The 15,304-nt window shown below is 42.5% G+C and overlaps 2 protein-coding genes across 3 annotated transcripts; one reads left to right on the forward strand and one right to left on the reverse strand.

Annotated features, from left to right (window-relative positions):
- Positions 1–3,008: 3,008 nt before the first annotated feature.
- LOC140998685 (uncharacterized) lies at positions 3,009–8,798 on the forward strand. Its single transcript, XM_073469040.1, has 7 exons — positions 3,009–3,394; positions 4,035–4,142; positions 6,034–6,102; positions 6,257–6,359; positions 7,131–7,221; positions 7,343–7,421; positions 7,555–8,798. Exons 1-7 carry the CDS (start codon positions 3,159–3,161, stop codon positions 7,742–7,744), a joined length of 876 nt encoding a protein of 291 aa, XP_073325141.1. The 5' UTR covers positions 3,009–3,158; the 3' UTR covers positions 7,745–8,798.
- Positions 8,799–9,990: 1,192 nt separating this feature from the next.
- Positions 9,991–14,804, reverse strand: LOC141000667 (uncharacterized). Of its 2 annotated transcripts, none has more exons than XM_073471451.1 (4): positions 14,324–14,804; positions 11,546–11,597; positions 10,784–10,868; positions 9,991–10,683 (listed from the first exon to the last, which is right to left on the reverse strand). In XM_073471451.1, the coding sequence occupies exons 1-4, from the start codon at positions 14,639–14,641 to the stop codon at positions 10,416–10,418; spliced, it is 723 nt and encodes a 240-aa protein (XP_073327552.1). In that variant the 5' UTR covers positions 14,642–14,804; the 3' UTR covers positions 9,991–10,415. The 2 variants fall into 2 exon arrangements, with proteins under 2 accessions (XP_073327552.1, XP_073327543.1); XM_073471442.1 differs by lacking the exon at positions 14,324–14,804 and adding an exon at positions 12,140–12,512.
- Between the last annotated feature and the right edge of the window lie 500 nt (positions 14,805–15,304).

Genomic DNA, 15,304 nt, shown 5'->3' on the forward strand with positions numbered 1-15,304 from the left:
ATTTAAATTTAAGTAATGGGTTTATACTCGGTTATTACTCATTTGAACATCCAACGCCAGATATGTTAAACTTCAAGAGACTATAAAACCTCCAAAGTTTAACTTTCAGTTAAAATACGTGAAGCTGGTAATGCGATGGTAAACATAGTTGTTATTCACCAATGGGTTCATGTTTATTTTGTAATGTTGATAATTCAATTCAGATTTGACACATTGTACACACACAAATAAATGTACACGTTTGATAGATTTGAACCAAAACAGACTTTAATGCATGAACACCTGGTGACGCAACCAGGAAATACTCCGAAGGCTAGACCGTCCCATTTAACAACGGTGGATGTAGCCTTCAAGGTCTCTCCGAAGGCTGCGGCCTTCGTGGACCGCTAAGGCCGCGGCCTTGAAGGCTGCAGCCCCTGAATTTGGACACAGCCAGTGTAAGCCAGTAACGTTACAGGTCATCGGTAAATACTGCTTATCTAACTTATAGGATCTGTGCTTCCTGCACAGAGCATGTACTCGACGCATCTGGTGGTACATGAGGTAGTTTGGTTGATGTCCAAAATTTGCTGAAATACTCAGCTGTCCTCTGCCCTGCTGACTCCTGTCAGATGCGTTCAAGTTTGTGGGGGCGTGGCTTTGGACGGAGCACTGACGGGAGGGGGTGGAGCCTAGAGGAGGTGCCACTTTCAAATCTTGCTAGCTCTCCAACATTACCAACTGTAGCTTTAAAGCTATGGTCTACGATGTGAAAGATTGATCATTATTATTATCATTATTTAGATGGTGGTTATGGCCCAATAGTACGACCTACACAATGTGAAGAGCAAAAGGAACCAAATAAATCTATTCTCTCTAGCGCCTGCAAAACTGCAAAGAAATTGACCAATAGCAGCCATCCGGTCCGCATGGGAGTTTCCCTTGCTCAATTTGCACTCTCTCTCTCGGACCCTCCATCCAATCCCCTCGCTCACTCTCCTGCTCCTGGTCACGCCTCGTCCCAACCCACTTCCGCATTTGAAACTACAAGCAGACAAGAGGTTTGTTTGGCCCTGAGCAGTTCAGGCATGGAGGGAAAACAGAGCGACAGCAGCAAGCGGCCTCTGCTTGCCCCACCAGCAAAGGTTGAAAGAAAGCGCAAGTCTGTCGCTGAAAAGGCAGAGACAAAGAGGAGATGCGAAATGAAGAGGGCTCAAACCCGAGTAAACATTGGGTCATCGTTTGAACGGTGGCGAAAGCTCCGCGAAGATATGGACCTGAAAAGTGATGCTGATACAGCGGAGTTTTTGTTGAACAGGTAATCTTTCCTCTTTATTGTGGATGTTGCGACACAGATAACTTTTATGCCGATGCTGGCTTATGACTGTGAAAGCTGCCATTAGTTTTTTTTTTTCTGTTATTAGACGGCGTCGAGACAATTTCTGTCTCTGCAATATTGTCAACACTTGTTTACTTGTTCGACAGAGACGTTAGCCTCTATGTTAGCAGTGTAAGCTAAAATTGCTATCATGTTTACAACCAAATCAGCCTATTTATTTGCTCGTGGCAGCTAAATGAAGCAGCAAGTAAGATGGATGAATGGATGAATGAAACCCCTCCACTTCGCGTTGAGGTTTCATTCATCCTGTCCGGATTCATGTCTCCATAACAACCTCTTGCCCGGTGTGACAGTTTAACTGGTGGTTAGAGAATCCGGTCTCGAGAGGGGTCCTCGGCCCTGTCCGCTAACCAGGAAACCCATTTCGATCACCCTGCTCATCGATCCAAGTCATGTGTATGTAAATTAATTTTGAAGTGGCTTGTACACTACTATTCCACACGGAGATGCCGGAGTCTGCGACCTGCAAGCCACTGTTCAGCACACAGTGACAGCGTAGGTGACTGTGTCGATGCCTGTCCAAAAAAACGCAACTGTCAATAAATCGTCCAAAAGTGCATGTTGTCGGTCAACATGTTACCTGTCAGTAAGTATTGTTTGGTTGGTTGGCTCAAAGTTTCTGCTATCGATTAGTCAGACTGGCTACAGTGGCTGGGCTAGCGTTAGTCATGTTAGCTGAGGCTAGCTCTTTCATTAGCTTTGATTCATTTATAAGTCTTTCAATGGCATGCGGCACATACCGCCATGTGTCAGTGGAATAACAGCGGCATATCATTCCGAGGATTGGTTTACCAGTCTAGGGATCGGGATATACCGCTGAGCAGCAATTGACATACCTTCGGCCACTTTTCGATCTCGGCGCTACTGGAGTACAATGACGGAGCGAAAACAGCTCGGAAAAATGCCTATCCCACGGTTGGCTCCACAATTGCCCACATCACAGGGAAAAAATAAGCAGACTGACGAATAAAAACGTTGTAAAAGGAAAGCAGGGGACCGTGCCCGAAATAAAAGTAGGATCAAGTGATCAGTAATGGAGCGTCTCGTCAGAGGTGGAGGGAGCTGCGGGATTTGCAAAGACTGAAGAGCGACGCAGAGTTAGCCGCTCTTCTGCGGGACAAGTAAGGACCATTGCTTGATACATGTTTCATTCTATGTTTTAACCACAAGGCTATGGTGGCGACAGTTATAGTAATACTCACCATAGCGCACATCGCCGATGTTGCAGTCAAGCTACGTAGCTTGTTGCGAAATCCTAGCTTGTTAGCTTGTATAATAACGTTACTCATGCTCCAGAGAGACAGCATGGTGAAGATGATTACCTGGTAACTCGCGATGTGAGGAATAGTGTTTGTTGCTCTGGATATCTACAGTGACTCGCCTGAGGCACTCATCATTGTAATTTAGCTGTATTGATCAGAAATAGAACAATCAGGGCGTATTTTGTTCCCAATGCCCTGTCAAAGTAATTCAACACGATGTGCAAGCTGCAAGGAACTTGGGGCAGGATTTGTGAAAAAATAAACATGCATTTTAAGTGTTTTGATGCTAATGGGTGATGAAGCGTTCAAAACCAAAAAGAATGAGCCCACCCACGTATCTCTCCATTGCCTTGAACAGGCTGTGTGCTGCATGATGTACTGCAATTCGTGGTCCGAATTTCCCGCGCAGTCCTGCGGACGTGACGTCAGATGACGCTGAATGCGCGTCCTCGACGGCTTTCGACTTGGATACGGGAAGAAGAAAAGCGCGGTGGACCCAAACTAGTGTTTAGGTAGTAATGGAGTCTGCTACAGCCAGCAAACGACCCACCACCACACAAACTCCACTAAAAAGTCATACTCAGAAGAAAAAGAAGGGTTTATCAGCAGCATCTCTTGAGTCTAAACGAAAATACGACCAAAGCCGGGCTGGCACCCGAATATACATTGGATACGCGCTCGACTCATGGAGGCAGCTCCAACTTGAATTGGGACTGAAAACAGATGCTGACATGGCTCATTTCCTAGTAACCAGGTAAGAAAACATTACAGGTCATGTTTAGAGCTTGATTTGAAAATCATATGAGATCACGAGGACTCGGAGTGACCTAACGTGCAAAGTAGCGTTAGCCGCAAACATGTAACTTAGTCACCGCTGTGTTACACTGAATAGTTACAGACTGCGCATTTTCCATGGTCCTTTAGTCTGAAACCGAATAGTTGGAAATATGTCCCTTTTTATATATGGGACCAAAAGCCCAACCTGTTATCCGGGAGGTGAGTTAGCAGCTGCACTGCTGTGAAGAGTTCATGCACGCTCCCGCACCGGCTTGGCTGATGGCTGCAGTTACCTTTAATGGCCGTCGTGTCACTGTCGAGTCTTATTTCTTGATCCTGCCCCAAGTTCCTTTAACCTGAACAACATTAGTTTTCGTTAGCAGGTTTTCTCCCAGATTTATGTGTGCTTTTGCTCACTCCACTAAATAAACTCATAATCAATGTTGTACTTATTTACGAGAGTGTTTGTTCTGTAATACCTGGGCACTGAACAGTGTGTAGTAGTTCTTCTACAAGTAGATAATTATGTTGCATGATTAGTCATGTCGAAATTTCATAAGAGTAATGTGTGTTTGTAGGTATGTATGTGTAAGTATGTATTGCATTGTGTCTTGCAGATATCAGGCAGGTTCTTCCACCATTACCTCAACAGCAGTCAAACGTCAGATGACCGCACCTCCATTCCCTGTCATTTCCAGTGTTTCTGGCGGGGCATCCTCTGATAGGTACGAAAATGATTGTGAAGGCATATATTGCCAAGTTTACTGTGTTGTTACAGCCTCAGCTGTGTGGTTTATTATTAGATGTCAGGTCAGAATCTGACTATGCCCTTCTACAAATATAGGTTCAATTGAAAACTAGAGGCAAGTTGACAACAAGTAAATATGTTTACTGAGGCTCATTATCCACAGATAAAAATACAATTGAGGCTACTTACACGTTCATATGCAATCCTCTCCAATCTTAAATTTTCAACCCGCGTAATGTCCTCTGCGCTGAGATTCTTGGCAGTTTGTCCCATACTGTGCCGTCTGCTCCGTCTTCCACGGCCCCTGCCTGATGCTCCTCGCCCACGGCTTCCTCTTCTACCTGCCCATCTGCTCGTAGAAGGAGCTGTTGGCGTGTATTCTTCCCCTGAGCCCATTGAATCCGTTTCAAAACTCTAACAATTAAACGCAATTAAAAAATGTCAGATTTTCCTCAGCGACAATTGTGAGCGGCTAATGTAGTAGCTTCCATGTAGCTGAAACAATGTGTTAGCACATGGTTAACTCTTCTTAGGGTGTAACTAAATTCAACCTGGCAGTCTAAACGGTCTGACACTGAAAAACCAAACAGCAATTCTAGAAATATTCCCAATAAACTTCTTACCTGTGAATGCGCCATCTTGGTTATGTTGCGTCCTCCGTTACCGTCGTTACAGGCGTGCTCGTGCACAGCAGGCTCCTCTGTGGGGAGGGGCTTTGAAGGCAGGGCTGCAGCGCAGCAGAGAGAAAGGAGGGGGGACCTGGGAGCTGTATCATTCAAATATTCTAGCTAAGTCCACTCTTTTCTCAAAACTCCAGACTGCAGCTTTAAATTGGTGTTTACAGATTAGAGACACGTTCTCCTTCAGTTTCCAGGACATCATACAAAAGAATGAGATGAATGTGTCCTAGAGTCTGTGTTATTAACTCTGCATTTTAAAGTAATAACCTTGAAGATTTTCATGTAAATAAATATCAGTCACTATCTATCGCCGAATGATGTAACAGCAATGAAGATTGAGCCTAAGGCCCAATGATGAAAGCCCTTGCATTTGCTGTTATAGCAAAGATGCACACTGGGTGTCGGTGGCGACTTTCGCAGAAAAAATCACAAGCGGTGCATAATTAGTGATGCGTTCATCCAGCAGTGAGCGGACCAGATCTCCAAACAGTATGTAAGTTTAGATGTTAGCTATTGCAATGACATGACCTGAAAGTTGCCATAGGGCTGCCGTAAAAGCGGTTGTTGTTGTCGAAGTTCCGCTGTGGTTGACATGAGTGTTGCTGTTTCACAGATCCACAAATCTGGGGGGCGTGGTCTCTGAATGAGTGGTGATGGGATAGGTGGGTCATTGGTCCAAAAATTGATGTTAATTAAAAGACGCTAAATAATATATTTAGTTATCATAAATAAACCAGTGCACAGGTGTTACACCATATTCTGTGACCTGGCACACTGGACGTGATGTCATAACTCAGTGATAAACAAATATGGCGCCCAAAGCGCCTCAAAACACAGCTGTTGCAGACTCTGCGGGTAAGAAGAAGAGGGTTAGATCAGAGAAAGGCCAGCGAGCAAAAAGAGACGGTGATAAACGGCGCAGTAAGACGAGAATATATTGGCGCTGCTATTACAAAGTGGCAACAAGTTGTTGCTGTTGATGTGGTATTAAAACGGACTCAAAGATGGCTTTTATACTACTGGACAGGTAGGTTAGGTGTGTATCATCTTGCCATATTGTGGTATGTAACACCACTTGCGTTTGTAGTGCAAACGTGTTGTTATTCTCCGTCGGTGGTTCCATAAATACAACTGTTTGAGTCCTTACTGACTGACCAGCAAGCTAACTGCCATGTGTTATAACTTTAGTTATCTTCGGACCAAGTCAGAGAATCAAGCGGATCGACCAGCCTATGAAACAAGTTCATCTGAATCCCGGTGAGAAGGCCTGATTGTTGCTGCTATGTCTTTTTAAACCATGAAGTAATGATGAATAATAGCATAACATGTTAATCGCACAACCTACTGAAAAAGACTTGCGCAAAGGTAGAAGTTAATTTACACTCTTGTGCTTCTTGTTCTGTATATTTAGGGCAAGCATGGGTGATGGATATCCAATAATGATGAATTCACCAATTGAAGTGAAGCAGGAAGTTTCTCCTTCTCCTTCTGTCCAGTCATCTGAAAACTGCAAGGTAAATGTGACTCTGACACATCTCCCACAAGAGCTGAAACAATTAGCCACTTAATAAAACTGACGGAAAATCAGTCGGCAACTATTTTGACACTAACTTTATCATCTCTCTGTTTGTTTTGGTTCTGGACCGTCGATTGTGTAAAACAAGCAGTTTGAATACATCTCCTCACCAGGAAGTGAAACCATTTTCTGATATTTTACAGTCTTACCCATTCATCGGAAAAACCTTTCAATCATGAAAATGATTTGCTAAGTGACAGTATAAATATCATTGATAAAATCTTGAAGATTGATAAAAGCAGATGTTCTGACTGAAAATGATTCATGTATTGTCTCCAGCTCCAAAGCAATAAAGCAGTTAAACCTAACAACCTAACAGAACTAGCCTTGTAATTAAAGTAAATGTCAGGGGCATTTGTGGGCTTTGATTTAAAGTTTTCAGAGAGTTTCACCTGCAGACAACTAAAAATACCATTGAAAATGTTTTTGGTCTTGTGTTACACCAACAAAAGATTTGAGCTGCAGGTTCTGCTTCCATCCCTTACAACATTTCAGCTGCAGACAGTCTGCTTTAGTTTTACAATTTACTGCATGCATTTATAATACAAACTTGTTCTTTTGTTACAGATTTAAATGTATTCTCTTTAAACTATATTAACCTGTATTTGTCGAGCTTCAGTTTATGAAATCTACTAAATAAATTAAATGACGTTGCCTGTTTTAACTAAGCTTTGTGCTGACGGGTTGCTGTTTCTTGTCCTATTTAAAGGAGCCACAGACAGAAGATGCTGCTTCTCAAATATTGAACAGTCAAGACGAGTCGATGATAATCAACCAGACAGAAAATAATGAAGATAGTGGTGAGTCTTCTTCACATTAGCAGAGTCCCTCACCAGCAAAACAAATCCTTAAGATTGCAAGCTAATTGTTTACAGGATAAGTGAAGTAATGACTGATATGTTGAAATGGATCCACACACAGATATGCCAGAAGATGAGGATAACGAAGTCAGCATCTCATTAAGTGTGGGGGACGGACGCTATCTGGTGGATTTGGGGAGGTATGTTGTTATTATCAATAATCACAATCCAGGTTGAAGCTTTTGTTGTTAAATACTACCCCCAGCTGTACATATACGTAAGTCACAACAAGAAGTCATCATTCTATTCATGCATCTTTTCTGATTCCCTCAGCTCATCAGAGTACATCATTGATGAAGAGTGCATCCTTCAGCTGTTCAAGTCATGTCGGGAATGCAACAGACAATGTACAGTTAGAAAACAAGTCAAAGGACTAAAACTTGTGGTCTCCCAGAAGTGCTGTTTCTGTGAAAGCAGCAGTAAATGGACTAACCTGCCAGATGAAGACGATGATTGTTCCTAGGTGAAAGTAAAAGATGCAGCATGGACCAACTCGGCGATGTCACAAAGCAGTACTACTATTTTAGACAGCATCGTGTCTTAAATAACGCTTCAAGTGGACAGTGATTGTATGGAGATTTCGATAAACAATGAATATGTCCCATTTATTTATTTGTTATTAAACCTGTGAGATGTTAGACTGAGCTGCTGGACTTGAGGCTACTTTCCTGATGCAAGCGAGAGGGTGGTTTTCTCAGCTTGCCACATTTGTCTGTTAATATGCATACAGCAAAGTGAGCGGGAGTGAGAATACTTGGTTTTGACTGGCAGGTAAGTAAAGGAAAGAAGGTAAGGAAAGTCCTTTTCTCTTTACAGGAAAAACGTTTAAGATTTTTATTTTGTTCAAGAAGTCATTAATCTTATGATGCTGTGTCATCCTTGTGCCAATATGTATTTTCAAAATACATATTCACTCAAACAAGGTTTGTTGTCATATTTTCAAGTAATAAACAATGTTAAAGTGACTCTTCACTGTATGTGGTAAATTTCAAGACCACACGTACACTCCTGTTAATATGCTATCAGGATGCACTATGATTGGATCTCAGCTAGATGCAAGTGTTGCGTAGCACACTGTTTGCTGGATGCAGCAAAAGGTTGATGTAGCATGGCGCAAGCCATTGAAAACAATGGGTTTCAGAGCTCTGACCGGAATAAGCTACTAATAAAGAAAAAGATGAATCACTCAAATAGACATATACCCAAATTTAGCCTGTATAATACCCGAAGGCTTATACTGCTGGATCAGTTGGTATATCGATGCCTCAAGGCTTATATGCTGGATCACCACTTTCTTATCACAATAAGCCAGAAGTAAAACAGTACACAGTAAAAGTACCAGGAATCAGAAAATATCCCATATAATATCCTTTTTTTTTTATTAGCGGCTGATTCCGGTCATTCAAAGTACAGTGAACATGATACATAATATGCCACAATGGTTAATGTTCTGTGACGTAGATGTAATTGAAGTAATGCATTATTGTGTTCTCCTAATAAAGAAAACCTGTCAGTAAGTATTGTTTGGTTGGTTGGCTTAAAGTTTCTGCTATCTATTAGTCATCCAATAGTCTTTCAATGGCATAACAGTCTCAAGTGACACATACCGTCATGTGTCAGTAGAATACCAGCGGCATACCATTTCAAGGATCGGTATACCAGTCCAGGGATCGGTATATGCTGCTGAGCAGCAATTGACATACCTTCAGCCACTTTTCAATTTCGGCATCACTCTTGTTCTCTGCCTTTGAGCTTGTGGTATCAGACCAGGTAAGAGCAGGCACTGCACCTGCGCGGGGGAGGGGGGCTGCCAGCAGGCATGCACGAGAGTGATTGACACCTGGCTCACTCTCCTTGGCTCTGATTGGTTGTATTCAGTCGGAGAGGTAGATTCTTGCAAATCAAAAGTACAGCCACTGGGTGGGCCAACAGACAGTGGATTTTACACAGCTGACCTGTATCATATTCTACTGTCAGATCATAATGACAATTTTAGCAAATATAACCAAAAAAAAGCTACAGACTATAGCTTTAACCCCACAAGTTGGTATAAACGGGGTATCAAGTGCTGATTTCCAGACAACTATTTCAAAGTAGTCACTCTGGGTGGATTTGGTGACACCTGTTAAGGGATGAAAATAAATAAATAAAAATACATTTTAAAAAAACAAAACCTGTTGTTACTGGAAGTAACAGCAAATGCAGTTTAATACTACAGGTCACACAATTCTGGGGCGAAAACAAACTATTGTAATTTTAATAAAGAAGTCAGGCAATAATTGGCCTTTTAACATCATTCTGTTTATCGGATTGTACACTGCACATGGCAGGAGTCTGCAAATAGCACGTCATGGTGGAAGTAGTTGGTTAGCTCCCCAAGAGGTCAGGGGGTGTGCAGCCTGGTGCCCACAGCTGCTCCTCCTTGTTCCATTAATCCCTGCAATATTTCAGATTGATCAACTGTCCAAAAATGCAGAAGATCACTGTTGTCTTGTTTTGTAGACACATCGCTGATAGATGACAGCAGTGAAATAAAGTGTTATGCTTACTGACAAATGCATTGCATTTCTTGTAAATTCTTCATGATAAAAACGCTAACCATGAGTCGTCAGTTAAATGCATTTAATGTAAAGCTGAGCAGTAGTAAATGCTTAAAAGACATTTATTTAAATAAATATAACCAAAAAATATACAGAATTGTCACTTTAACAACCAAGGATATAAGGGTATTAACCTTAACAATAATGCGTCCAGCTTGGACGAAAGTGGGCATAAACATACTAAAGTGAAATACTAAGTGCTTGTGACTGTTAAACAATTCCTCCCAGTTTACTTAAGGTCCTGATACACCAGGACAACGGTCAGCTGTCAGTCAACATCATGGCCATCACTGAGCATCCGTGGCCCCTCTGTTTGCTGTGTGTCTGCACTGTTGGCACCAGCTGGCAGCTTTTTGTCCAACTGAGTAAGTAGACTCAGGGGCGATTCTACTTTATAGAATTGTTTGTCATCATTAAGCATATCCAGCTGCCTAATAATGCTCCACTTTAAGGCACATCTGACTCTGGTTCTGTGCCCAAATTCAGATTCATGTAAGCCAGAGTTAACACTGGGCTCCTCAAGTTTCTAATGGGTCATGATTGAGCCTTGGTTTTTACACACACCTTCTCCTTTGGCTGATGTTTCCTCTTGGGCGCTGTGTGTGCTTTATTAATGTTCATGTTTAGAGCTTCAGGCTGGCTGGCCCACTTGCGTTGATAATGGCAGAAGTAGCAGCTCTGGTAGACTATGAAGTAAGGACCTCGATTGTGTTTGGTACAGCGGCACTTTCTGTCGCACATCGGGCAGTTCTTCATCAGCTGCAGGATGGCCTCCTCGTCAACAATGTGCTGCAGAGGTGCTCTGTGACAGGACAGGAGAGATATGACACAGGTTGTATGGAGCCGGCAAGAGGTGGAAACTTAAATCTCACCATGGATACAAATGTTATTTAAAGACTTACTTCTCCATTGTTGCAGTTGACGTCTCAGGTGTATTATAGGTGGACTCGAACAAACTGTCTTCACCAGGCTGGACAACATCAGAAACTTAAGGGAAGAAAAATTGCTTTCAAGCTGGATTCATGAACTGCATTATTTATATCATAGTAAAATAGCAAAGATGGAGACTTTGAGCAATCCCAATTGATGCCAGTTAAAAGTTCAAGACACACGTTATTAACTGTGGCAGATTTGTGTCACTTGGCATATCTGTTTTGGGGTAAAAATGTCCTTTTTACTCAAAAAGGAAATGTAGTCATTATCTACTCGCCCCCATTTTGATGGGAAGTTGGGTGAAGTTCTGTTGTCAACAAAACATTTCTGGAGCTTTACAGCAAAACAGAATGACAGCAGTCTCCTAAAAAAGTGGGGTAGATGGGGGCTTTCTTCCAGTTGTTTTTGTTTTTTTACCTTTCCCATCTACTTGTTTATGAGAATGTTGCAACACTATTATGTTGGCAGCTCCAGAAATTTTTTCTGGACCACCCAACTTTAGTAGAAGTGACTTTTCATTTTTGGGTGAACTTATCCTTTAACAACGTGGTTTACTGATCATCAGTGTTGCATCAACAATGTCCCAAACGGACACCATAGCAGTCATCTTTACACACGACCATCACACACAGATATGGCTACTTGTAAGACACATGTCATTAATGAATGCCACATGCACCTGTAAACTTCACTTGATAGTGAAAATCATTCACCTGACTTCACTGACTCACCTGTGTCTCCGATCTGGCCTGGTGGTTTGTCGGTTTCCAAGGTGTCCTGTTGCTGTAAAATAACACACAACACAGACACACTCTTAACAGCTGATGGCAGACATGAGTTTAAGTATTTAGTATGACTAAAATAAACTATCCAACCAATCTACCCCATGTTCCTCAGGACAGACATTACACACCCAGAGTGTAATCCTGTGTCATCATCTGCCTACACACAGTTTTAACACTTTGTGCCAGCCAAGCTAGCAGCTAACATTAGCTAGCCAGCACTGTCATAGAGAAAGCATCTGCCAAATTAATGGTAATACATCACTGCCTCATCAATCCGACTGAATGATGCATCTACGGTCACCTTCTGAATATCAGGATTTCCATGTCCTATAAAACAACATCACGTTTTTACTTCATGCTGACACCCTGTTTGTTTATCCTCAGTGACTTAAAACCACAATCTCTATACCACGTGAGCAAAAACAAGCCCACAAGCTCACATAGGTAACGTTAAAGCTCGCACACATAAGGAGCTTTAACACTGAAAAATAGTATCGTGGTTTGTCAATTATCACAACACACGACAAGGGACCACTGTACCTTTAATCCAACGCGTCTCCGCTTTGGTTGAGCAGAAGCCGCTGGTTTCTCTCCGTCTAAGTTAACAGACGGGACGGCAGTGTTTTTTAATCTTTTCCCATACACGTAACCCTCAGCTTTGTCCAAAACATTGCGTTCGAGGTCCTCCGCTTTGAAATGGAGACTACAAACTCGGAGGTTGTGTAGAGTCTCCATGGCGCTGCTCTCTCCATATTTAGGATTATTCACTGCCCTCAGCCACTGCCTGCAACGCTCTGGGTCCTTTAATGGCAGCCGGTAATAACTCACTCCAGCGCCCCGTTTCCACTTCACTGCCTTGCACTTGGGAACGATGCAGGCCGACACCATTGCGACGAAAATGTTCTGAGTGAACTTTTACTTTCTCCAGGAAGCAGAGTCTTCTTCTTTTCGTTTTATGGGTGATTGCAGTAAATGACTTTGTAGGTGCATACCGCCACCTGCAGCCTCCTGTTATATAACCTATATGAAGCTTAGAGGCCTCCTTCTGATTTTAAAGCCAGTTTGCAACCAAAAATGTGCATAGCCGACTATGACTGGATTGCAAAAAGTCTTAATTCTCCTATCTAACCAAAAAAACCTCAACCGCACCAATAAAGCCATTCTCTGGTAAACTAGCCTATTCAATCTAGATTCTGAGAGGGCCTGAAAGCCTCTCAGCAGGCTGGCCTGCACTCCTTTCCAGTAATTCACACAAGATTGCAGCATTAACCATTTCTATTCTCTCAGACTTACTTTCTGCAGCAGTTAATCCATGAATGTATTACTGAACTGGATACAGTGGTGGATACAGCTCAGCCTTGCTTCCAATTTTGCCCAGTGGCCACTCACGGTATTGCAAATAATGAAGGCTTACAAATTCGTATTATTGCAAATATTGTAAACATATATTGTAAAAATTCCCTGCGACCCAAAAATCATTTTCACCTACGCCACTATGAGGAAAGCGACACCTTTCAAACTGTTTGCAGCTCACCTCAGACTGCAAACAAGGTCAATTAAGACTCTATTATGAACTTTTGCTTCATTGAAGTTTTATATTTGTATAACTTTTCTTGAGCTAAAAAAAAAAAAAGACATTTTAAAAATCTGTGATGTAGTCACAATGTAAAGTTGATGGGCTGAGCAGAAGAAACACTGCTATCCATATTCAGTGGCTGCACACCCAGGAAATACACCCGGAAGCTTATTTTGACGTATGAGCCAGATGAGCTGTCACTACCTGATCTACGTAGCTGCCCAGTCTAAGTAGCACACCTGGATGTAACATTTACAATCTGGATACAGCTTCAGAGGCGGCACCCTGTTCATTCCTATGTAAGCTGCTCAGTGGTGGATTAATCGAAAAAAGCTAGACCTCCCAGGTATAAAATTACCCGGATCATCCGCACTGTGGAAGCTTCGTGCTGATATCTATTTAGGTTTTTACCCTTTTCACCATTTTATTGTCTAAATATGTAATATCAAAATACCACTCTGAGCTCTCAGTTAGCAGCATGGCTAACTGAGCTAACGACAGCTACAGTTAGCAGCTACTCTGGTGATGTGCTGCCCCCTACTTGTTTGGAGTATGAATTTGAGAGGTGGCCAATACTTACATATTGCACCTTTAAATGCCTTTTTTATTGCGAGCCAAATATTTCCACTTCAGTGGCATTTAGTACACAACACTTTCCAGTTTTATTCCAATCTATATTGTGGAGAGAGATTTGGAGTTATATAACATTTTATTCCTAAAGACGTGGGTTATGATGGATGCTGACATTTGACTCTAGTATGTATTTAAATGTGCCTTTATCCAGTGTTCAGATTTATGTTCTATACAAGTTAGTGCATTTTACATTAGATAATGCATCTCTGGCATATTCAGAAATAAAATGTAAGAAAACTTGTCGTAAAAAATATCTTATTGTAAGTAATCCTGGTGATACAGTTTAAAGTGTTTTCAGTGCACCTGTAGTGTCTTCCCTTAAAACGTAAACAACCAAAGAAAAAAACAAAATGGCTCCACACAGCTAGTCCGGCGACTACACAGGCCCCGAGATCCCACCCCGGTTTGTAAAGACATTATTTACAGTTTGTTCAAATGAAATCTTCACTGTAGCCACGAGGATTAAAGCGACAGCGCGCGAGTGGGTGCACGAGCTGGAACTCGCGAGCACTCACCTCAGCCTGCTGTAGTGATGCGGTCGGCACAGCTGTCGGCTTCAGCAGAAGTAGCTCTGTTTTCCTCCCGTGCATTTTTGGACGGTAGTCCTCCGGTGAAAAGTGCTCACTACACACCCGCACTGCACGGAGGGATTTGAGGAAGGGGTTGAGATCCAGGCGGAGAGCGATGAGCCACAGCCAGAGCCTCTCTGGGTCATGTAGCGGGAGTCTGTGGAAAGTCACCGGGAGGCCGACGTCCTGCGACGAAGAGCGCACGCGACATCTCACACGCTTCTCTCTGTTGAAGCATCCAGGGAAAGAGCACACTCGGACCATGATGGTGTGTGTGTGTGTGTGTGTTTGTCTGTGTGTTGTGTGAGTGTGTGTATGTGTGTGTGTGTGTGTGTGTCGGCGCTACAGGAATAAGCCTCGACGTTTTGGTCTGCCGAAAATGTAACGCGAAGCTTCTCTGTACAGTTCTGTCTCCTGAGTGGGCGTGGTCGACTCTCCCCCAAAATCTGTGGACTCAAGTCATTGTGATTGGACTCGAGTCGAGTCAGCATAACTTCACAAAATAAAAAGTTAAAGACTCAGCCCGTGGCTTGACTTGAGACATGATGACTTGTCTGTGCTCATTTTACATTATGTTTAGTTTAGTTTTTTTTTTTTTTTTGTCCGTCAGTATTTCACTGTTTAAATTGATGCTGAGGAAATACTTTTCATTGAGAAGACATTCAGACACAGTTTTTTAAAATTATTTATTTATTATTATATTTCTTTCACTGCACAGTTGCTTCTTTCAAACTCACCATCCTCCATCTTCCATCCAGCTCCCTCCACTCTGCTGTAGGCACCCACCATGTAACCAATGTATATGGCAGCCAGCTTTGCCACCTACATTTATAGTAAATCTTGCATCTCTGGTCAAGACCATTCAATAAAAGCAGTCTCAGTTGGCCCCAACAGCCCCTTTCCTACTCTCACCCCTCTACTACCGAC

Source organism: Pagrus major, chromosome 1 (assembly GCF_040436345.1).
Source record: "Pagrus major chromosome 1, Pma_NU_1.0".
NCBI classification, from domain to species: domain Eukaryota; kingdom Metazoa; phylum Chordata; class Actinopteri; order Spariformes; family Sparidae; genus Pagrus; species Pagrus major.